Here is a 23,675-nt window from a genome sequence, read left to right as displayed (position 1 = left end):
CCCCTCCCTTGTTGCTGAGGAGCCCCGCCCCCTCGCGAGGCAAGGCTCCGCCCCCTGCGCCCCCGCCGGCGCCCGCGCTCCCCTCGCGCAGACCGGAGGGCCCCATGCTTCTGAGCGGAGCTCCTCCCGCGGGCTCCGGCCCCGGGCCGCGGGCGCAGGGTAGCGCGGGGGGCGGCCCCGGGGGGTCCCGCCGAGGGCCTGGAGGTGCGGCGGCCGGCCCGGGAGGGGGCGGCAGCGGCGGAGTAGCGAAGTGGCTGCGGGAGCATCTGGGATTCCGCGGGGGCGGCGGCGGAGGGGGCGCCAAGCCTGCACCCCCAGAGCCGGACTACCGGCCTCCAGCTCCCTGCCCTGCCGTGCCCCCGGCGCCGCCCCCGGACATCCTGGCCGCCTACCGGCTGCAGCGCGATCGCGACTTCGAAGATCCCTACTCTGGGGGCCCGTCGGGCTCAGCAGCCCTGGCCACCCCCACAACCCCCGGCCCCACTCCGCCCCCGCGCCACGGCTCGCCCCCACACCGCCTGATTCGGGTGGAGACCCCAGGGCCCCCAGCGCCCCCTCCTGATGAGCGCATCTCCGGACCCCCAGCCAGCAGCGACAGGGTGAGTGCTGCGCCAGGCCAGGTGGGGTGGTGGGCCAGGGTCTGGAGATTTGGAGAGGGACAAAGGTGGCCCGGCAGGGGCTCGGCCTTTAGTTGTCTTGGTTCCTGGTTGACCAAAAGCCTAGTCCCTGACCCTGGGGCTCAAGAGTCTTAACCCACCTTTGTTCAGTTTCTCCACTGACTAAGCTGAGCCCCAAACTCTGCCTCTGTCTCCTCTTACGGCCCTGGAACTGGTGACCTCCCAGGGGTTCTGCTCTCCTCCTTGCAACCCCCCCCCCCCCCCCCATCCTGGAGCCTTTTTTCTAACGGGAATCGTGAAGCCACCCCTCTTCCCCCCCCTGCTGGCTTCTGGCCTTTGTGCCCTTCTGGGAGCTGCGGCTTCTCTGCCCTTTGATCTCCGACTCTTCCCTCCGGGCAGAACCGGCACAAAGCTTTCCTCTTCGTCCTCCTCTTCCCCCTCCCCTTGCTCCCACTCCCTGGTCTAAAGCTAGCATCCTTGCTGGTCTGAAGCCCCGGAAAGGGCCTTTGCCTTACCCAGTGGAATTTGGAGTGGGTGGACTGTTGTTTTCAGGAGCCCAAGATGGGCATTGTGCTGTTGTTGCCAAGGAAGCTGACCACTGGGGTACAGACCCACCCCCTCTTCCCCCTTGAGGACATTTGTTGTTCAGGACCTGTTGCCCTGCCGGGGCTGAGCAGCTGAGCTGCTTCTTGTCTTTTTTGCCTCTTTCTGCCTAGGTCCATTCTGGGAGAGCCTAGAGACCCTGGGGTAAAAGACCACCAACAGTTTTGTTCCCCGGGCCACCTGTTTTCCTAACTGCAGTTTTATCCTGCCCCTGGAAGAGTGACAGCTGGAAGCCATTGCGAGGTTCCCCTAGCCCTAAATCCTAGGGTTATGACTCTGAGCCACTTTGCCTCTGTCGTCCTTTTTCACAAGTCTCTGAGAGCTCAGCTCTGGCCTTATTCACCTCTCCTCTCCTCCGGAGAGAACACTTTTGATTAGAGAGAGGAGTTGCTGACCGAATCCTCAGGTTTCAGAACTGAGGTTTTTAGCCAAGAGAGTGCTTTTCTGCCAGAATGAGAGAGATGTGGCAGGGTCAGAAGAGAAGCCCCAGATATGTGAATCATTTGTCCCATCGTTCCTGCCACAGAGCATGGCTGCCCATCCTAGCCTGGCATCCTTAGGCTGCAAAGGAAGATTCAAGAGTGCTTCTGGAAGTGCCCCTTCTTAATTGTTCCCTACTGTTCCTTGTGTGATGGGATGGTGGTGTGGCTATGAGGCACAGGGGAGTATGTAGGCCTTGCACTCCTCACTCACTAGTCTCCTCCTCTCAGACCACTGGCTCTTGGCACATGGCCTAAGCTATCCTTGGCTTTTCTTTCTGTAATGGCTAAGAATGACCTAACAAGCTGCCCACCAGGCTGTGGGTTCTCCCAGCACAAGGTCCGTTTTCTCGTTATGTCTGTGTCTCCCAAGTGTCTGACACAATGTTTGGCAGAGTGACATAAATAGGTCCTGAATAGTGACTGGCTGTTATCAGGGTGGCCTAAGTGTCAGGGACCTCCAAGACCTAGCTCCCCTTCCACATTTTCCCAGAGACCCCAAGGAAGGAGCTGCAGCCATATATACTATTCAAACCCTTAGCCTCTTCTTGCCAAGGGCATCCATGCTTCAGTTGGGTCAGCTCTGATCTGTGGGTTATTCAGACCTGGGGGGAGGAGGGCACAAGAGATGTCTGACTCTTGTCATCCACATAGAGACAGGAATGAAATCCAACAGGCTCTTCCAGGGGTTGTACAATCTGTCCTTTCTTTAGTGAGTGTGATAAAAAGGATCCTTGGTGTTATCTGAGTGGTCCCTAGGGCTGACCTACAGCTTCTCACTATTCAAAGAGCAAGCAACTTCCACCCATTTAGGAACAGAATTTAGGAGATCCCAGAGTCTTGCTCTGGGGAAAGCCAGCTATCGCTCTGCACCCAAGTGATCAGGCACCCCCTGGCCTACTGAGTGATACATGTGTGTAGAGTTCATGCAGAAAGCCATGAACCACACCGGCAGCACTGTTTCCATATCCTGTGGTTGCTTTCTCCCTCTTAGCTCAGCAGAGCCCATTGGCTGGCTGCTTTGGGGGGAGTCTCCTGAGGTGATTTGGGGACCAGGGAGCAGGATTGCTTTGGGCTAGCTTGCTTCTAGAGTTCATGACTAGTGCTGGGGGCAGAAAAAGGTGTCAGAACCCTCTTGAGAGTATCCTGAGGTTTGATGAAATGAGGAGAGGTGCTTCTGTGTTAAGCTGAGTAACTGAGGAGTCCATGATTGGGGGAAGAATGGGGAACAGGACAAGGCCCTGAGATCCAGGAGGCTCAGGACCATTAGCCTTCTTCCTGTGCAGGACTCTGGCTGCCAGCCCACCCTAAAACCTAGTGGTATAATTAGCAGAGACACAAAGCTGACCATCTGGCCAGGCCTGGCAGGGCAGGTGTGGGAACAGCAAGAGCAATGCAACCGGCAGCCAAGGCCCCACCAGATGGCCCCCCAAAGAACTCCCTCTCATGCTGGGCCTTTGTCCCATCTCCAGGCTTTGCGTTGGCAGAGGGTCCAGAGAGTTGGGCCTTCTCTGCTCACTGTTCTCCAGGCTTCAAGAAACACCTGCTCTTAACTAGGAAAGAGGATAGGTAGAGGAATGGGATTCTGACTGAATGAAGGCTGAGTTGCCTATCACATCGGCGCCATGATGGAGGAGGGGAGACCTGGCATGGACAGTAAAACAGACACCCTGTATTGAAACCATAGCTTTTATTCTTAGCTCATGGGGAAGGCCCTAGGGTTTTTGAGCCTTCAGAAATTGTGTGACCATCTTTATAGGGAAAGATTACAGCTCTTAGATTCTTACAGGACTTTATACCTTCCAAAATACAGTATTGAGATCTTTTTAAAGATTTATTTTAAATACTGTGTATCAGTGTGGCTTTATATGTGAGTGCTGTGTCCTTGGAGACCAGAAGAGGGCATCAGATCCCCTGGAGCTGGAGCTACAGCTGATGGTGAGCCACCCTAGGTGTGTGCTGGGAACCAAACTCAGGTCCTCTGCAAGAACAATACGTGCTCTTAGCTGCTGAGCCATCTCTCCAGCCCCACACTGAGAACTTTTTTAAAAAATTCAAATTACATTTGTGTATTTAGTGTGACTGTGTGCACACATGCACAGGAGGTCAGAGGAACTTGCAGGAGTCAGTTCTCTTCTTCCACTGTGTGGGTCACAGGGATCAAACTCAGCGTGGCTTGGTGGCAAGCACCTTTACCCGCTGAGCCATCTTGCTGGCCTCAGTATTGAGAACTTTTAAAAACAAATGTAGCCAGGTGTTGTGCCTCCCAGCACTCTAGGAGGCCAAGGCAGAGGCCGGCAGATCTCTCTGAGATTGAGGCCAGCCTGGTCTACATAGTGAGTTCCAGGCCAGCTGGGTCTAACAGTACTTTATAGATGATACCCACATAGGCTTAGCTCATCCAGGCCCAGTTTGGAAGGGAGTAAGCAAACAGGAAGAGTAAAGTGGGGCAAGAAGTCAGTCAAGGATATTCCTGTCCTGATGTTAGGCTATCAACATTAGGGCCACTCTTACCCAGTGTTCGTTGAGTGTACTGTGTCACTGTGGACACCAGCTGAAGTACTAAGAGGGACACAGCACCTACAAGACCTGTTCTTTGTCTTTTTTTTTTTAAAAACTGTGTTGCTTAAATTTCTCTTCTTATGCTTCCACAGAGTCTGATGGTCTGATCAGGCCATCTTGCACTTACTCTGTGTTGAAGATGGAAGAAAGTTGTATTGGGAAGGAGAAAAAGGGAGAGCTCCAGGGGAGGGAGTTTTGTGGCCTGATTAGACCTTAGTGGCCCTGGGCTGGCCTTCTGTGCTATCATTGGTGCTTCAGAGATGGCTAGAGTCTATGACTGCTGAGGGACTGTAGAGCTGGTCTGTCTACCCAGTACTGCCCTCTCAGATTGCAGTACTCAGCTGTCTAGAAGACATTTGAGTGACTCGGTCTACACCTTAATCCTTGTAGTCTGCCTTTTGAGAGCTGGGACCATGGTGATTGTTAATGAGAGAAAAAAGCTGACTGGGGTGGGCAAGCTGTGGCTGGGGCCCAGTGCTTAGAGGGGGTACCCCCACATACTCTGTCCTCATCCTAGAATCTGCATATTATGTTAAAGCAAAAGTGGGGCCCAACCTTTGTATGCCATAGGTAGGTACCCCAAGAACACCTTGAGGTTCTTCACTCTTCCTGAAGCTTGTTTTGTGTCTCACAGTATGAGTTCCTGGGGGACCCCAAAATTTGATTTCTATTGTCCTTAGTAATTTAGTGACTGGTGTTTACCAAGCACCTGCTTGTGCCTGGAAGATACAACCACCTTAAAGAAGATTCTATCCTTATGTTGTATGTGGAGGAAACAAAGCACAGGAATGTTGAGTCACACTTGCATGGTTTCTCAGCCTGAAGTATACCTGAAGTTTATAGCCCACCAGCCTGACTGGATTGAGTACTATGCCTGGGCCATCAGCACCTACCACCAGTAGAGAGTGCGTGGGAGAGAGGTGGTGTTCATGCAGCGTTGGGTCATGAGCAATGAGAGACTCAGAGAAGGAATGAAGGGTGTGGTCTGTGCAGAATTCACCATTTTCTTGAGTGCTGGAGCCTGCCACTGGCCACAGAGTCTTGAAGTGGCCACAGACACACCCAGGGATTTTACAAGGGTTGGTGGTGTCAGTCGTGTGTGATGTCTGAATGTTTTGTAAGCATGGCATTGCACTTATAATTAGAAAAGGAAAAACATCCAGTGTGTTTTATGTTGTAGTTTCTCAGACATACGCAATAGAAGGCGTTCCAGTAAGTAGGCACCGAATTTTGTACTCTTACCCACACTGGTTAATTAATAGGTTTTCAGTACTTTTGGAAAATACTGAATTAAAATCAAACTGTTTAAGGTCAAGTAGGTTTTTTTCTCCAGTGCTAAAGACTGAATCTGGGGTCTTGAGATGCTAAGCAAATGCTCTGTCATTGAACTGTATCCTCAGCCCCTGAAGTAAAATATAACCTAAACATAGAGAAGAGAATTTTTTTTTTCATTTTAATTTTGTGTATATGAGTGTTTTACCTTCATGCTTGCAATGTCTGCAGAGGCCATAAGAGGGCATTGGATCCCCTGGAACTGGAGTTACAGATAGTTGTTAGCCGCCATGTGGGTGCTGGGACTTGAACCCACGTCCTCTGCAAGAGCAGCCAGTGCTCTTAAGTACTGAGCCATCTCTCCAGCCCTAGAGGAGAGATATTTGGGAACTTTTACAAAAAGGTCCTAAGAGTTAAGAGACCCGAGTCTCAACCTTGCCTTTCTTGTTCACAAGCTGTGTGTCCTAGACAAGCACCCAAATGCTCTGATGCCTCAGCACCCAAATAAAAACAAGTATTATCAGAACTGACGTTTATTGAGCATTCGACCCGTCAGCCTCTGGGTGAAAGCTGTTCCAGCTTCTTTTTGCTCTTCCCCATCCTTCCCTATGAGTACCAGACTCATGCTACAGCTCAGTCTCAGGTTTTCAGATACTAAATATACCTGAAAAACTGGAGGAAATGTGCAGTGAGAGAGTTGGGGGACCTTGTAGTGCCAATATCCTAAAACACCTCCCCCTCAGTTCTGCACCCCCTGGAGCCCATGAATAGGGTCAGGAACATGTTGCCTGGCCCAGCAGCAGAGTAGAAGATGGAACCAGATGGTGGGCCTGTTAGCTACCTCAGGGGAGGCGTGAGCAGGAAGGAGATTCAAAGTCTGACAGCTGCACTGGGAGGGCCACTGCCCAATTGAACAGATGAGTAGCAGGGTCCTAGAAACAGTCTACAGATGGCAGGAGAGGGGTGACACAGGGACCTCTGGGAGGCAGCTACTTCACCTCCTTTTTGGAAATATTTCCACATTTTAGGAGCATTCTGGCTATAACAGTGGATATGCCTAAACACCTCCCCTGTGTTAAGAGCCTTTCCAATACCTGCCTGGCAGGTTGTCCCTTCTGCCCTTGAGCCAGAGGCTTTGATCCCCATTCTAACATAGATTCTCCTGTGAGCCTGATCTCCCACCACTGTGGTCAGTCAGAGGTAAGCATGACCAGGGGTTGGGAAATTGGTGTCACTCCCAAGGATAGAGCCTGCATCCGAGGCCTTTTAGGCATCCAGTAAATTTACATTGAATGTCTCCAGCGTGCCAGGGCCTTGTGATGGATACAGGATAGAGTGTTGGGCACATCTGAAGGAGCCAAGGGGCCACAAACAAAACAACAAATTTTAGTAGGCCAAAGGTATTAGAAGTCTGTAGGACAATTTCCCTGTAAGCATTTTATCCCCCCAAAGACAGAGAAACACTGGGCAGGCAGGCCTGGGCTCTGACTGGCCCCAGAGTAGGTACCAGTCCTACCAGCCTTCCCAGCTCATGACTGCTGCTACTCCTATTCTGGGCTTTGTGGGTAGCTCTCTGGGTGCCCCAGTCCAGGGGGGGGGGCAGGGCTTCCTGGAGTAGGGTGTGGAGCCAGGAGTGGAACAGAGGAGCTGTTGAGCTGCCCACAGAGCCACCACCTGGTTGCCCATGGGCACTGTCAGCTGGCACTGGAGAGGCCCACGCCAGCCTGGGAGAGGTCGCTGCTCTAGGCACAGGCTCAGGACACTAGGGAGAACCTGCTGTATGTAGTTTGGGATTGCTGAAAGGAGGGCTGGAGGGGTGTTGATGGTTTGAATTCACTGAGCAACTTCTAGGAACACAGCCTCCTCTGGAAAAAGGCAGTCCTCTCTTGTGACCCCAGCCCTTCCCAGATTGATGTCTTCTGAAGAAAATGGAGAGTATGCTTCTTTTGTCCCTCATGTCCAATCCTCTTACTCCTTGTGAGAGGATTCTAGTTACTGAGAGTATTCAGGCCTTGGGTATTTAGCAGTAAAAGTGAATCCTGCCCACTTTGTAGGAAGACCTCCAGCAAAACAAGCATTTGCCACACCAGGTGATCAAAGCCCAGCACAGAGCCATCTCACTGGCCTGGGGAACTATGGAAGGACTTTCTGAGGAAGGAAAAGAATGATTAAGGATTAGTCAGATCAGGAAGAAGAGGAAAGGGATAATTGTTGAATAAGAAGACCATAGAGCTTTCAGAGTTGTGCTCCAAAGAGGAAAGCAGAATCTTATCTTTGACTTTGAGCTTTTCCTCAAAATACTAGAGAGCTTTTTTATTGTAAGATTTTAAAGTTTTACTTATTTTTATTTCATGTGTATTGAGTGTTTTGCCTGTATACAAGTGTACCACATGCGTGCAATGCTACCATGTGGGTGCTGGGAACTGAACCTGGGTTCTCTGCAAGAACAGCCAGTGTTCTTAACCACTGGGCCATCTCTCCAGCCCCTATTTATTGTAAGGTTTAAGGATAACATATCAGGTGATTCAGACACTGCTGAGTGACTGCCACACATGAATTGAGACTGGCAGAATCACCAACAGTGGGCAATGGGTGAGGCTATAGATGCCACCAGCCTAGGAGGAAGCATCTGGAAATAGTGTTACAGTGTGAGGGGTGGATCTGAGTGGATTTCTTCTATTTACCTCCTGGGGAGAGGTAGGGGTGAAGAGTTAGAGGGAAGAGAGGTAGTGATAGAATAGAAAGTTTTTCTTTAAGTATCTCTATCAGTTGCTTTATTGAAGCTGGGGAGACAAAAAATGAGAGCTCGGGCTGGCAGATGGTTATCTGTGGTGCTGATGGGGCCATGTGGGATGGTGGCCATTGGGAGATTCCCCAAGCAGGCAGATATGAAAGTACTAGAACAAGGTAGGAGCTGAAGACCTCAGAATGAGATGGAAGGAGCCATTGGGACGTCTCACCCTTCCCAGGGCTCCCCATTCCCAGATCCTTTCACCCAGGGAAGGGTGATCACACCTTCATGGGTGGTTCATTGGCTCTCAAAGTTGTGATCCAGTTCAGAACTAAAGCCTGGGATTGAGTTTGGTGAAAGGCAGGAGTGGCCTCTCCCTGTACCACAGACCTCAGAGCCACCTGTGTGATAACAGTGCTCCAGGGTGCTGACATCCTTCTTCAGCCCCACCTTCCCAGCCTCAGCCTGTAGGAAAAGCCCCTGCCCAGCTTGGAGAAAGACTCTATTGTCCTCAGCTCCACCCTGCCCTGGGCACTTCAGGTGCCTCTGCCCTCCCTAGGAGAGGGAACAGAGGTTGGTCAGGAGCCACTAGTGTGAGAGAGAGGAGTAGCAGGGGAAGTGGGGGGCCATATAGCCTTTCCTGACCCTGTGCTCTGGGAGCCAAGGGGGTTTCACAGTGCCTTAGTGCTGCACCAAGGCATTCTTCGCCCAGGACAGCTGAGATGCCCACTGATACTGGTTGATAGCCCTGTGCACAAAGAACATGCATTCCAAATTTGATTTTCCCGTTGAAGCAGAATGGTCTTAGTTGTGTTGTTCCCTAACTGCCCTGGCCTCCATTTTCTATAAAGAGACTTAATAATACCTGAACAACAAGGCCCTTATTAGAATCAGACAACAGGATGGTGACAAAGTGATAGCTCTACTTTCTTTTCTTAAGAGTCACAGACTGCTGATTTATTGAGCATCTGAAGTGTAGTGGTGGGCATGGACTAGACTAGTCTCTGAGTTGCCCTACTGTACTGCTTGCTCTTTAAGCTCTTCCAATACATTTGTAACTAGTTTTCTGAATTCTCTCTGTTGAACCACTGTGTATAGGGTGTTACCCTGCTTGGACCTTGAGGCATGTCCTAAGACCCACTAGCCTCATCCTGGCTGTGTAGTATAGGGCATGACCATGAGACATAATACTAGCAGAAAAGAAAGATGTTCCATCTTGGCAGCTTAGTAGGGAACCCTGCCAAAAAAAAAAAGCCTGCCTAGGTAGCTGGGGCTTTGGTACTAAGGCAGCCTGGAACTGGTGCTTCTGTAGCCTGGAGAGAGAAGCAGAGCTGCCTCTCCCTGTCTGATCCTCATTCTCTTTGCTCTGCTCCCACAGTTGGCAATCCTAGAAGATTATGCAGACCCATTTGATGTTCAGGAGAATGGTGAAGGTTCAGTAGGAACTTCAGGAGCTCCAGAGAAGGTCCCTGAAAATGATGGCTACATGGAACCCTATGAGGCCCAAAAGATGATGGCTGGTAAGTGATGAAGGAAAGGGAGATGCTCCCTGAGGCCTGGGATCTGCCCAACAAGCTCTGGGAACCACATGTATAAGGACTGCTTCCATGGTCCCTGGAAAATATGAAGAAAGCCTTTGCTACAACCTCTGGAGTATGGCCAGTGCCTTCAAGAGAATCATTTTGAAGAAGGTGTAGCCTCTGAGACCTGAAGCCATAGAGGAAGCCATCCAACCAGAGGTCAGATAAAAGCACTAGAGATAGTCAGGAGGGTACTAGTATGGGTTGACAGCCAAACATCCCCAAAAGAGTCACTAGCTTTTGGGAGTGTGATGAGTTTGAAATGACTATATCAAAAGGAAACACTAATGGCAATTGGAAATATAGATACATTAGGTGACGCAGGGTGGGGCAAGTAAATAGTTCAGAGTTCCAGTAGGAAGAAATGAGTTAAGACCTGTCCTTGGGGAACAGAGGCCAAGAGAGGTCCCAGAGAACGAGTCTGAATGGGGGTGGACAGAGAGAAGGACAAAGGCAGGCCCAGAGAAGTATTGGTCCAGGGTCAGTAATGCTGACGTACTTGGGAGCTGAGAGAACAGACTGAAAGGACAGAGAAGCACATAGAGGTTGGAAAAAAGGAATTAGACTTGTGCCAAACGGGGAGTAGAATCACGAATTCTTGAGCAAGAAAGAAACACGGTGAATGTGGCATTTTAAAAGAGGATTTCTGAGGACTTGGTGTACAGAATGGATGTTAGAATTGCTCATCAGAAAGTTGAGCTACCAGAAGAAATTGTTGGAATTACTGCTTTTTGATGTTGTTTGGTCTTTTTTTTTTTTTTTTTTTTTTTTTTTAATGAGGCAAAGTTTTAATATGTAGCCCAGGCTGGCCTGGAACTTTCTGTCTAATAGTTACTCAGGCTGGCCTCAGACTTGAAGCAATCTTCCTGTCTTCACTTTCAAAGTGCAGGGACTACAGGCGTGCCATCACCATGCCCAGCCCAATTGTTGGGGTTTTAAGGGAGCCAATAATTAAGAATTCTTTCTTCTTTTCCTCAGCTTAGAAATAATTAAGAAATAAGATTGAAGAAAAGGACAGATAGAGATTAAAATGCCAACTTTTTACTGATAATGTTGATCAGAGAACATTACTTATCTATGTCACCACAGTGGGCTTCTCAATACTTAGCCACAGAATTAAACTTGTCTTCTCAGTCTCGGCAACACAGGTAGCTTTGGGTGTCTGTACTGGAATAAGCTACTCACTGCGTGGAAGAGAAAGAACTGGAATTGTGTCTCTGCAAGAAGGCAGGGCTGGCCAATCAGATAAGCTGTTCTTCCTCCTTGGGAGAAAGGTGGGCGAGGGGACAGAGAGCCATCAGAAGTATTGTCCTAGGAGGGTTATTCCATGGAGCTCTGAACCTGTGAGGTGGAGGTTGGTCCTGGCAGTAATCTAGATATGGAGAGATAAGGCTGCAAGTCATGAGGTGTTGGCAGTGAACAGATGGGATTTAGAAAATGAAGTAGGGTCAGGTCCAAGGAAGTAGGGAAAGTGAGAAAGAGGCTATCCTGTTCATGTCTGAGGGATGTGGACCATGAGTGCCTTAGAGTTATATGTGAAAGTTGAAGCACACATTTTTCTTTTCTTTTTTTTAAAAATATTTTACTACTTTTATTTTATGTGTATGAGTGTTATGCCTGCATGTAAGTAAGTGCACCCGTGTTGTACAACGCCTACAGAGGACAGAAGAGGCTGTCAGATCCCTTGGGACTGGAGTTACAGACAGTTGTTAGCTGCCATGTGGGTGCTGGGATTCAAACCCGGGTCTTAACTGCTGAGCCATTTCTCCAACCCATAGCACACATTTTTCTTATTGCGGGGGGTGAAGACTGAACCTGGGGCCTCACACATGCTAGACAACTGCTCTACCACTGAGAGAAAGAGCCAGCCCTGAAGTGCACATCTAAAAAAATCTGTGTCCATTCTCTTTTTTTTTTAATTTTATGTATATAAGTGTTTTGCCTCTATGTAAGTATACCACATGCATACAGTGCTCACTCTTAGAATCCAGAATATGTTGAATCCCCTGGAACTGGAATTATGGAGGAGTTTTTAGCCACCATGTGGGTGCTGGGAACCAAACCTGGGTCCTCTGCAGGAGCAGCTAGTGCTCTTTACTCCTCATCCATCTATTCAGACCCATGAAGTGCACGTTTTTATGGAGAGTAACTCCAAGGCTTTTTATCAGATTTGGGTCAGTGATCTGAAAAGGAGATTTACTAGTTCTAGAAGGTAGTGAGCCTGAAACAAGGTGATGTCAAAATGAAGCATCGTTATAGCTGTGGGAACGTGACTAGATATAGAGATACAGTGGGTGCCTTAAGCCTGAGCAGATAGTTCAAGAGTTACGGTAGGAAATAAGTAAGACTGGGGAACAGGCCAAGAGAGGACCCAGGAAAATAGACCAGTGGACAAAGAAAAGGCAGTTAATGAAATTGACTTGTCACAGGGAAGACGGGGGAGGTCAGCAGTGTCAGCCACAGAGGATTTCCTGATTACGAAATGATAACAGCTAGAACATAAGTGGAACAATAAATAAATGGAGAAAATAAATGGAATTGGGCATAAGGAAGAGATGGGCTAGAGGAAGACTGCCTCCATTTTCTTAATATGCCATCCCATCGTCCCAGCTCTTGCCAACCTGAAATCACTTCCCTGTCTTTCTCTTTGGCTCTTACTTGCTGCTTCTTCCCTTCCACCCCATGCTTTTAGAGCTTTGGAAATGTTTTGAGGGTCAGGTTGCTGCATCTCCTCTGAAGGGGAGGCATAGCATAGAAATAAGCCAGAGGTGCAGGTCAGGTTGTCAGAGTTGAGCTTACACCTCTCTCCTTGCCCTGGCAGAGATCCGGGGTTCTAAGGAGACGGCAGTTCAGCCCCTACCTCTCTATGATACACCCTATGAACCAGAGGATGAAGGGGCCAGCCCGGAGGGTGAGGGAACCCCCTGGCCAAGGGAGTCCCGCCTGCCTGAGGATGATGAAAGGCCTCCAGAGGAGTATGATCAGCCTTGGGAGTGGAAGAAGGAACGGATTTCCAAAGCCTTTGCAGGTGAGTCTTGGTGGAGAGGGCAGGTCTGCTGGGGCCTTCCTAGGCTCAAGAGAATGGAAGGAAGGAGTGGACCCCAGGAACCAAGCAAGGTCTAGGAGTGGCAAGATAGTTCTATACAATGAAGTGGAGACTTGGGCAGTATGGACGCAGCGCTGTGTACAGGGCCAGGGAGTGGGCACGGGAAGGGTGAAGGCATTTCCCTGTATCTCACCTCTTCGAGGCCAAGAGGCTTGAGCAAACATCCACTTTTGGGGGTTTGGGACTATTTTAAAAATAAAGAAATTCTAATACAAAATTATGAAACTTGTGGCATGTGTTAAATATATTTAACAAAAGAGGGTCTTTAACACTTCAAACAATGAAAATAGCTATGTGTATAACGTGGATTCTGGGGCTGGGTCGGCCAGTGGGTAGACCCTGACAGACCAGGGATGTCTGGCCCCAAGGGCATTTCTGAGTTGCAGAAGGAGGCTGAGAAATCACTGGGTTGTTGAATGAAGATCAGGTTTCTCTTGTCCTAACCACACCACTGTATCCCAGGCCCAAGTCCATGGTGGAAAATGCATTTTGGCAGTCTGAGGAGGGTGGGGCAAGGGCCTCAAGTTAGGAGAGGGCCTTCATTCCTGAATCTTGAGGACTTATATGTCAATAGATTTCATTCCTGTTCCCATGTCTGCACGCGTGCGCGCGATGCTGTTGAAAGGTAGCTGCTAGTGTGGCCATGCACTGTTAAGGTCAGTGAGGGCTCTGCCCTCCTGAATGGGTAGTGTGGTTACCACACACATACACACACACACACACACACACACACACACACACACACACACACGGGCTCATCCTGTACCTCACCAACCCTCAGGTCTGCTCTCCTCACCCTGGGAGCCAGCCTGGGAAACCACAGGTTTCTGATTTGCTTCCTGTAAAGCACACACCATAAAGGATGGGCCGTTTATCTCCAGAGGTCTCCTTAGAGAATCAATACTGTTTGGATTGCTTAATGGGAAAAATCTGTGTTCATCATTAGGAAACCTTGTTAGTAGTCCTGCAGCCGCTGGTGGTGTCACTCTTCTCAGGACTGGGAAGAGGATTCTGTTTCAGAAAAAAAAGTCTGCCCTCTAGTCTGAGAATTCCAGATACTCTGAGGCTCTGCCCCAGTCTTGGGGTCCATCAGTTCTCAGGCTAGGGGCTTGAGAAAGGAGACAAGGGAGTGTCGGGAGCTTGGGTGTGGTTCTGGGAGCTGTGGGTAGCCCTTAATCCCACTTTGCCACCTTGCCTCATCCCTTTGGTTCCTTGAAGCTAGTGAGTGCTGAAAGAGGGACCCATGAGTCTGAGAGAGCAAGACCCTATGCCTTGCTGTTTGCTACCCAAGCCTCCCATCCTATCTTTGACCAGGCCAGTCTGATGCAGCCAGTGCTGACCCCACTCAGCCCCCAGAGTCCTGTCCCCTTCCTGGAAGCTGCCCTTGCCTCCGCTTCTGCCCCCTTTCCTTTCTAGGCTGTTCTGTGTCTTAGCTCTGGGTTTTGGTGTCTCAACCTCTGCCTCTCTTCTCTGTCACTGTCTGTCTTTCTTCTCCCTTTTGCTACTGGCTCCAGTTGACATAAAGGTCATCAAAGACCTACCTTGGCCTCCGCCTGTGGGACAGCTGGACAGCAGCCCCTCCCTGCCTGACGGGGACAGGGACATCTCCGGTCCAGCCTCACCCCTCCCTGAGCCCAGCCTGGAGGACAGCAGCGGTGGGTCCTGTGGGGACTTGTGACCAGGGCAGTAGGCCTTTACTCCTTAAGCTCTATGGGCTTGGGTTGGAAGATTCCCTCTGGTTCTGGAGGGAGAGGGACATTGACAAAATCCACATTCCTCCCTCCTCACAGCTGTTTGGAAGGTCTGCTAAAGGCAGCTCCCTCCTAGTATGTTCTGCCCCATGTCACAAAAATCCCGTTTTGCCAGGACTATAATCCCAGCATTTGGGAGGCTGAAGCAGGAGGATTGCATGAGATAGTAAGACCAGCTTGGGCTATAGAGTGGAGCCATGTCTTTGAAAAAAAAAGGAAAGAAAGAAAAATGAAAAATCCACTTTAAAAAAAAATTTCTTTGGGTGGAGCTTTGCCTGACAAGGCAGGTACTCCTGAGGTGTGAGGAGGTGCTAGCAAAGGAGATAGTCTGATCCTTGCATCTGGCAACTGGAAGACAATAAGGTCTTAAAGTGATAGAAGGAAAGAGAAAGAGCCCCAATTGGGAAAAAGAAGGTGGCACTGACTTCTTCCTCTACAACCAGCTTTGCCCAGAGTGAGCACCCAGAGGTGTGTGTGGGCAGCGTTGTGTATGCACAGGCATAAGCACCAGTTGCTACATTTGTGCAAGAGAGTTGTGGGTATTTGGTAAATACAGGATGGAGGAGAGCGTCACCTGTGCATGTGTACCTGTGGCCACATGACCCACTGGGGGTTCTCCTTGTGTAGGCTCAGCTATCAGACTGCAGTTGTTCTGGGGGCCCAGAGATGCCTCCCTAGGCTTCTCTGGGTGGGAGGAGGGGAATCTATGGGCGGTGACCTTGGAATGGAGAGGGCCGCCAGTCTGGCAGCTTTGGGCAGGATTAGCCTGTCAGGATGGCACCAAGGGGAATCAGGTAATTGTTCTCAGATCGATAAGTCATTTCTACAGAATGGCTTGGCAGGGTGATTTGAAGAACGGTAATGAACTCTGAGGAGGAGAAAGAAACAATATTATCAGCGCTGAAACCACCCTAAGGGATGGGAGAAAGGGAAGGCAGTCAGCTGAGGGAGAAAGCTTAAGTGGTTTCTCATGTTGTCCTCCTTCGCCTGCTACAGTGTGGATTGGGAGGTCCTGTGTGGCACCAAAGCTGCACCCCTCCCTTGTAGTGGGCCTGGATTACGCCCCTAGAGCCAGTCAGGCCTGAGAACATGCCCTTCCAGAACATGCCTTTGATTCTTTGGGGGAGTGGATATAGACTAGGGTGCTGGCCATTAAGGAGGGCTCTGTCTCGGGTCCTCAGAGTCCATGACCCGTATGTTCCCTACAGCCCAGTTTGAAGGAACCGAGAAGAGCTGCCTGTCACCTGGCCGGGAGGAGAAGGGGCGGCTACCTCCCCGGCTCTCTGCAGGGAACCCCAAGTCAGCCAAGCCCCTAGGCGTGGAGCCCAGCAGCCCCCTGGGGGAGTGGACAGATCCAGCACTGCCTCTGGAAAACCAGGTGTGAGTGTCTGTGTCCAGCTGGGGTCTCCCTCCCTCTTCCTCCCCTCCTGGCACTGGCTTCCCTGCAGGGGACACCCAGAATGGGTGGGCCTGGACAGCGAGGGACCCAGCAGAGATGCCCCCCCCTTCCCCTCTTCTCATCCTCAGCTGGTACCATGGGGCCATCAGCCGAACAGACGCCGAGAACCTGCTCCGGCTGTGCAAAGAAGCCAGCTACTTGGTGCGGAACAGTGAGACCAGCAAGAATGACTTCTCTCTGTCCCTCAAGTGAGTGGGGCTGGGTACAGGTAGAAGGGGCAGCCAGTCAGCAGGGCAAGAGAGGATTCCAATATTCCACTCCTGTCAGTCAAACTGGAAAGTCCCTCATTCCTCATGAACAATGCTGGCTCCACCCCAGGCAGTAGGGCACTGAAATGTCAGATTCCTCGACCCCTGCAGTCAAGCAGGAAGCACTTGAGGTAGTGTCCAGGTCAGAAAGGTTCCATCATTAGGTGTTATGCCTTGGTGTTATGCCCCCGCCTGTCTAGGCCTCCCATTTTCTTATGCTAAGATAGAATAATATACACCTTATAGGATTAAATGAAACAATAGCGCTTAAGCTAATGCTTAGCACCATGTTAAATGCCAAATAAATTTTGTTAACCCAGGATGTTGTAGAGGCACAGAGGAGGTGGGGGGCTGGGCCATAGGAAGAGGGCAGTGCAGTGATGCAAAGCCACTCCTCTGAGGAACTTTATGTAAAGAGAGGAAGTTTGGGCCCTTTTGTGTGTGTGTGTGTGGGGGGGGTGTCAGGGTCCCTCACTGTGTAGCCCTAGCTGGCCTGGAACTCATTATGTTGACCAAGTTGACCTCAGACTCAAAGAGATCCACCTGCCTCTGCCTTTTGAATTTTGGGATTAAAAGTGTGCACCACTACGTCCAGCCTAGAGAGCGGGTTTCTCAGTTTTAAAGGGTCCTGGATGAGATAACGAAGTAGAGTCCGTCTTTCCCATCAGCCTTGCTCCTCAGGAGCAGCTTTGCACAGCCTAGCCTCAGCCTCTTCAGCCTCCCTGACTCTCCACCCAAGTAGGATGACCAGCCCCACTCTTGGCAAGTAGGAACTCTGCTCAGTAGAGCCTGCATCCCTTGTGAGGTGGCCACCAAGGGTGAGGTGTCCATTTACCAACACCCATCACTGCTGGAACATCCTCACCACTTCCGCCACCTTCCCTGGGGCATTAGGTACGGGAGATGATTATTCATCTTCACTAAAAGGTATCAGAAAAGAGTACCAAATAGAGTTGGGAAACTTCTGGGGTTTGAAAAAACTTGCTGTGTGACCTTAGGCAAATTATTTAACTTCTCTCATCAAAGTGAGCTTCTGGCTCTCATATTTCTAGGAGTCTGCAAATTTTAAAATCAGAAAAAGGGTTTAGGAAATATTCAGTTGTCAAAAATATGATTTATACAACTTAAGGTGGTGTATTGCTATTAAAATTATAGTTTAAATTCATGGAGCATACCAACCAGCATATATACCATGTCCAACTACCACTCTGCTGATAAATCTTTTTTTTATACAGATAGATTCAAGGAGGTTTGGGACTTGCTCACAGTCGATAGCTAGTAATTAAGTCCCCAAGCTGGGTATGGTGCCCAGTACCCATGATCTTAGTTATTCAAGAAGCTGAGGCAGGATTCCTTCTGCCCAGGATTTCCAGGCCAGCCACGAGAACACAGCCAGAGAGTGTTTCAAAATAGACAAATACAGGACCCAGTGCGGTCTGACTTCAAGAACCACACTGTTCAGTGGCAAGGCTTCCCCGACCCCCTCACCAGGTGCCGTATACCTGTAATCTAGCACAGGAAGATGCCCCAAGGTTTGGCTCTCTGGAATGGAACTGAGCAACTATGGGTAAAGGAACTGCCCTGGTCCAGGGAATGAAAAGGTCAGCAGGCCTGGAAGTCTGCTACTGCTGTAGCTGATCTGGCCCCACCAGAGGCTGTCTGCCAGGGCCTCGTTTGCATATAAATGGCTTCTCTGAAATACAATTATGGTTTCTCTTCTCTCCCTAATGGAAGGGCTTTCACTGGTAATTAAACAGCTTCCTCAAAAAGCCTTGCCAGCCCTGGCGCTGTGGCCCAGCTGGTCCCACCCAGACCCCTGAGGGTCTGGCAAGGACCTTGACTATGTCTAATGGACCCTTGGGACTACTCCCTGGAGGTTGAAAAGCACAGCCACCCCTTCCTCCTGAGGTTGGTAATGCAGATGCAGGCCGTTTATACCCCTTCTTAGCCAGAGTTATCCCTGGAGAAGATACTGTGTAGTTTGGGAGAGTCCCCCCCCAAAGTTGACTGTGGGAGGGGGGTTACTCCCAAACTGTGAGGTGGTGAAGGAAGGTAGAACCCATACTGTTTCCCACAGCCTTCAGCCTGGGCCTTGGTATGGGGTACATGGGGGAGGGTAGCTGCTCATTGCCTACTTCCCCACAGCCCACAAATCTATATGTTGGGCTCAGGCCTTTGGCTCCTTTCCTTTAGTGCCTTTGTGATCACTGTCTGCCCCAGGCATTATCTAAGACCTACAAATGGCCCCACACCCCAACACACCCAGCCCTGGTGCCCTCAGCCTTCTCCTAGCAGGCTGCCAGGTTCCTGACTTAAGACTTCATGAGAGAAGGATGGAATTATAGGGACCAGTTTTCCTCAGTCTCCCTTATTCCCAATCTCTCACCCATTTCCTAGTAAAATAAATTTAGTCAGAGCCATTTTTATACCCAAATAGATGAGGGAAGTGATAGTTTGCTAGCCCTACCTCTGAGGCAGGAGGCTCAGGATGGAGGCAACCCCCTCACTGGTCCTACTCTCCACACAGCTCTCCTATTCTAAGACCTTTTACCTCATGGGCTCAGGCTAGCAGCAACCAAGTTAAGCTTCAGGTCTCTACCAAACATTCCTTACCCATGCCTATGGGTAAGTTTCAGATCTGGCAGACCAAGCCTGTGGTAGTCTAGAAAGCTGTTCTTGCCAGCTGTCTCACCCCCATACCTTCTAAAGTAGGGGGCATTTGGGCTGGAGTTTGGCACGGTGGGTCTGGAGGTCAGGGCTAGCACTAGTGCTGATTTTTCTGGGTCATTTGAGGAGATGGGAGACACAGTGGAGGGTGTATTCTTGTAGCGTTTTGAGGTACAGATAAAGGAGGCACAGCTCCCCACTGTCATCCTCAACAGCTTGAGGAGTTCCCCAAAGGTCAGGAACCTCAACTCTAGCCAAACCACAATTTGTGGCTTTGATAGCAAAAAGAATTTTGGGACTAGCCGGTTTATGAAACAGTTGGGGGGTTATTAATATAAGATTAAGCATGAGAATTAGGAAAACAGGTATTCAGAAGAAAGTAAGACATACCCAAGTGTGGCTACAGGCTCCTCGAGAGAGGTGTGACCCCTCGTTTTCTACAGTAGTTAAATGTAAGATTTTGGTGGGGTTTGAAGTTACTGTCTTATCATTGGTATCGGGATGGGGGAGCACCTGATAGGATTACAATCAGCACAGTAAAAGTTTAACTCTGTAGGATACAAGAAGATGGGATAGTTTTGTCTTGAGCAATTCCTGGGGTAAGGAATGAGGCCCTCCCCAAGGACATAAACATTCAGGCATTAAGCCTGGGTAATTGCTACTTTAACAAAATATCTGTATATGAAAGGAGGTCTGTGCCAGCAGCCTTCACAGCAAATGCTGTTTGAGCTGGAATTCTCGTTTCTCATCTGTCAAGAGGTTTCTGTCAGACTCAAGAATGAGGAATCCCCCCCACCCCCAATATTTCCCTAACTTTCTATCTTGCCTCACTCTGAGTAGGCAGCAGAGCCTTCAGATGATGGCATTCCATCAGCTGGAGGGATGAACTACTGAGGGATTGGTGTAAGACCCAGATAGGAAAAAAGTGAATGGATGTCTCCAGGGTACTGCTTAGCATTCCCAGGTTGAGAGGACTTTCAGACTCCTTGAACTCCCTCCTCAGTTTTTGAAAAGACTGGCTTGGTTTTCATATCTGCCCACTCTACCTCCTGTCAGGGGCATCTGTGGCTTCCTAGGACTCACCAGGATTGCCTCCCAGGGGCTGCCCTGTAACTCAGTGAGGGCAGAGCTGGGGCTGTAGCTCAGTTGATAAGAGTGCTTGCCAGCGTTTGAAAATCCCTGGTTCATTCCCTAGCTCTGTGTAAGCTGGGTGTGATAACACACACCTGTGATCCCAGCACTCAGGAGATGGAAGCAGGATCCTAAGTTCAAGTTTACTTGGAATATATAGCAAATTTGAGACCAGCCTACACCACATGAGATCCCATCTTAAAAACAAAAGGAGTAAACACGGGTCAACTGACCTTGGTCACATAGGCTTAAGGTCATGGATCCCAGAGTTGGACCCTCGCTGGTCATTCTTTTCACAAATACACTCACTGTATGCACATTTTTGGCACACCCAGGGTCCTCACCACAAAGCTTGTCTGTGTCTCATGCTATCTATTCAGACCTCCACCATCCCATCCCTATTTCACCACCTGCTAGCAGCTGGCTTTGCAACCACATTGCTGGGGCAGTGGAAGTGGGGCACTGGGGAAGAGCTCTACTCATCAGGATCTCTTCCTCTTTCCAGGAGCAGTCAGGGCTTCATGCACATGAAGCTGTCCCGGACCAAGGAACACAAGTATGTGTTGGGCCAGAACAGCCCACCCTTCAGCAGCGTCCCTGAAATCGTGCACCACTATGCCAGCCGCAAGCTGCCCATTAAGGGGGCAGAACACATGTCCCTGCTTTACCCTGTGGCCATCCGGACTCTGTAGATGTGAGACCAGGGTTCTATGATAGAACTGGACCCAGCCCCGTCACCTGGCTTGAGGGCTGTGATTCTTACCAAGGACGTCATGTCACAAACCTTTCTTCCCCTTGCCCTGGGATCTAGTAGACGCTGGAGATTGCTTAATTTATTATAAAGGGGAGGGGATTCTGGGCCCTTGGAGTAAATGGGGCCATCTGGAGATGGAGATAGAGGAAAGCCTGGGGAGAAAATGGCCTCTGGAGGAAGTGGGTTCCAGAGCTGCTGGTCTCTGGTTTGAGATGGGCAGCTCCAGCCTTTCGGACCCTAGGGCGGAGCGGGTGAGCTGTACCACCGCCCTCCATAGTGGGTCCCTACGGGTGAGGCTGGTCGCAGCCCCCTTTCTTCAGCTCCATCTCTCCAGGCCCAAAAAGAGGGCCTGCCCAGGGTCTGGTGCGTGGCTTGGGGGAGGCACCTCCACCACCTTGGGGTGAGCAGACAGGAAGGGCCTGGGCCCCAGGGAACTTGTGCAGGCTTGGGCAGCCCGGGCTCCGGGCCAGAGGCAATAAATAAAGCGGACCTTGCCAGCCACGACGGCGTCCGAGCCTGCGGCGCCGCCCCGGGCGACGGGAGGGAGCGGGAAGCAGGCGCAGATTGTTTATAAATCAGCCGTGGAGCCGACACCAGCCGGCAGTGAAAAGCACTCTGGGAGCATCTAGTTCCTTTGACGAGATGTCAAAACATACCGCGCGGGGCTGGGGGCACCCGAGTCCACGACGCCCCTTCGCCCCCTCCAGTGGCTGGCACGCGGAAACAAAGGGGCGGTGCTCCAGGGAGGGCGGAGCTCAGTTCTCTGCTCTCATCCCTCTGCCGGGACAGGCGGGGCGCGACCCGAGCCGACTCTCCCTTAGCGCCCCCTGCTGGACAGGGTTCTCCCCGCCCCCCCAAGCCTGTGAGGCCAGCCCCTCCTTGGTCTACTAGAGCAGACCAGAAAAGGTTCCGTGGTGTGAACCAAAGGCTTATGAGTTTCAGATCCAATGCTTATACCTCAAAAGTGAGGATACATGATTTGAGAAATGTAAGAATTAAGTGAGGGATACTAGAATGACTCACTTGAAACCAGGCACCTTTTCAGAAATACCCTCCAAAGGTTGCCCAGACTTTGGGGGTATTTTTGAAACAGGGTCTCCCTGTAGACCAGGCTGGCCTCCATCTCCTAAAGATTCATCTCTGCCTCTTGTAGGTTGCCCTATCTTTTAGTGACTGGAGAGCATTCGACCATTCCGCAGATGAGAAAACAGGCCTACAGAGGTTGGGAAATAGGCTCATCAGTCTCCTCACTGGTCCCACTGCCTGGCAGACTTTGTGGGTGACCCCACTCATCCACGGTTCAGGGAATAGCTGAGGTCCTAAAGCAAGCCAGGCCAACCGTGGCTCCCTACAGACAACCTTGCACAGCCCACTTCCTCCAGAGCACCTCACAGTAGCCCCCCTGAGAGACTCTTGCCAGGAAGGGTATCCCTGGGAGGGGGCCTCCAGTTGGGGCACTCAAGTAGTTTTATTGAGTGGCTAAAAGTCAGGTGTCTGGACCAGTCTGGCAAGCCAACTGGGTGAATGGTTTCCTTTGCCTCTCCTGTTATGAAGCAGGAAAAAAAAAAAAAAAAGAGAAACCCCCAAGGTGGAAACTCGATTTATTTGTGAAGATAACTGAAATAAGGCCACAAGGGCTGAGGGGTATTGCACTAGACAGGTATTGGGCCAGGGTCTGACTACAACAGTACATTTTAAAACTTGGAAGAGATCACTTGTACAGTTAGGCTGGTGCTGAGCATTTCTGTAAACTGGAGCTATGGGTCCAGCCCCTATCCACTCCAAGGCATCTGCCAACCCCTTTGAAAGTGGGGAACCCAGAATAGAGGAAGGTCTCAGAGTGAAGAGAGTTCAAAGATGCCAGCATCTGTACCCCTACTTCATCCTTTGGCTCATAGTTACTTATACACACACACACATACACACACACACACACACACACACACACACACGAGTCACAAAGAGAAACTTGACAGCTTGTCTACTATTTTTGTTTTTCCTTAGCCTAAAAGGATCTTCACTTTGTCCCAAACCAGTAGCTCCCCTATTTCTGAACCTCTAGTTCATAAGCACTTCCCCAAGACACATTCCAGCTCTGGAGATTCCTAGCCCATCCATGATGACTGAGCATGTCCACCCGGACCAAGTTGGGAGGTGGGAAGGGAGCCAGAGCTGAGCCAGCCAGAAGCAGGAAGCAGAGGTAAGGTGTGAGCAAAAGCATCTGCTCTGCTGGTCAGTAGTGACTCTGCAGAGTCACTGGGCAGGGGGCCTAGAAGTTTTCGTAATGGTGGGAGAAATAAGTCCGGTCCTGCCTGTTGATGAGCTGACAGGCCTTCTCCACGTTCTTGGTCATGCCAGGGGGACCACAGCTAAACACCCCGATCTTTCGGACCTGTTGGAGGAGGAAGAGGCAAACACTAAAACTTTCATTGGAGGACTGCATTAGTATTCAGAAAACACTAGGTTCATGTTTAAGGTGGAGGCTAACTCCTTGTTCATCTTAAAGACCAGAAAGGCCTATCCAGTGTTCCCAAATAAAGGTTTACTTCATGCCATACATGGTGAGGGCTGGCTCACTGTAAGTCTAACTCAGTTTTGTGAGTGCTGCTAGGTCAGTATTTCTAATAGGAGCCAGCTTCATCAGTTTTCAAATTGAGGGATATCTTGGTATTTATTAATTTAGTGGTCAGCTCTGTTCATGGTAAAAATTAGCTC

At 50.3% G+C, this 23,675-nt stretch overlaps 2 protein-coding genes across 4 annotated transcripts in view; one reads left to right on the top strand and one right to left on the bottom strand.

The window, feature by feature from the left end:
• Positions 1-57: 57 nt before the first annotated feature.
• Positions 58-21,461, top strand: Shf (Src homology 2 domain containing F). Of its 3 annotated transcripts, XM_008849203.2 has the most exons (7): positions 61-599; positions 9,643-9,784; positions 12,666-12,872; positions 14,465-14,605; positions 15,910-16,081; positions 16,229-16,348; positions 20,712-21,461. In XM_008849203.2, exons 1-7 carry the CDS (start codon positions 105-107, stop codon positions 20,896-20,898), a joined length of 1,464 nt encoding a protein of 487 aa, XP_008847425.1. In that variant the 5' UTR covers positions 61-104; the 3' UTR covers positions 20,899-21,461. The 3 variants fall into 3 exon arrangements, with proteins under 3 accessions (XP_029410005.1, XP_008847425.1, XP_008847434.1); XM_008849212.2 differs by lacking the exon at positions 14,465-14,605 and having other exon boundaries at positions 64-599; XM_029554145.1 differs by lacking the exons at positions 14,465-14,605; positions 15,910-16,081 and having other exon boundaries at positions 58-599; positions 20,712-20,934.
• The window catches only part of Duox1 (dual oxidase 1), a 36,089-nt gene continuing 33,719 nt past the window's right edge, over positions 21,306-23,675 (bottom strand). The window contains exon 34 of the mRNA XM_008849220.3: positions 21,306-23,352. Coding sequence (XP_008847442.1) covers positions 23,230-23,352 — 123 coding nt within the window. The 3' untranslated portion in view covers positions 21,306-23,229. The remainder of the gene's footprint in view (positions 23,353-23,675) is intronic.

The sequence above is a fragment of the Nannospalax galili genome, unplaced genomic scaffold (assembly GCF_000622305.1).
Source record: "Nannospalax galili isolate Female #2095 unplaced genomic scaffold, S.galili_v1.0 scaffold891, whole genome shotgun sequence".
Lineage (NCBI taxonomy): Eukaryota > Metazoa > Chordata > Mammalia > Rodentia > Spalacidae > Nannospalax > Nannospalax galili.
This window is presented reverse-complemented; position numbering and strand designations above follow the sequence as displayed.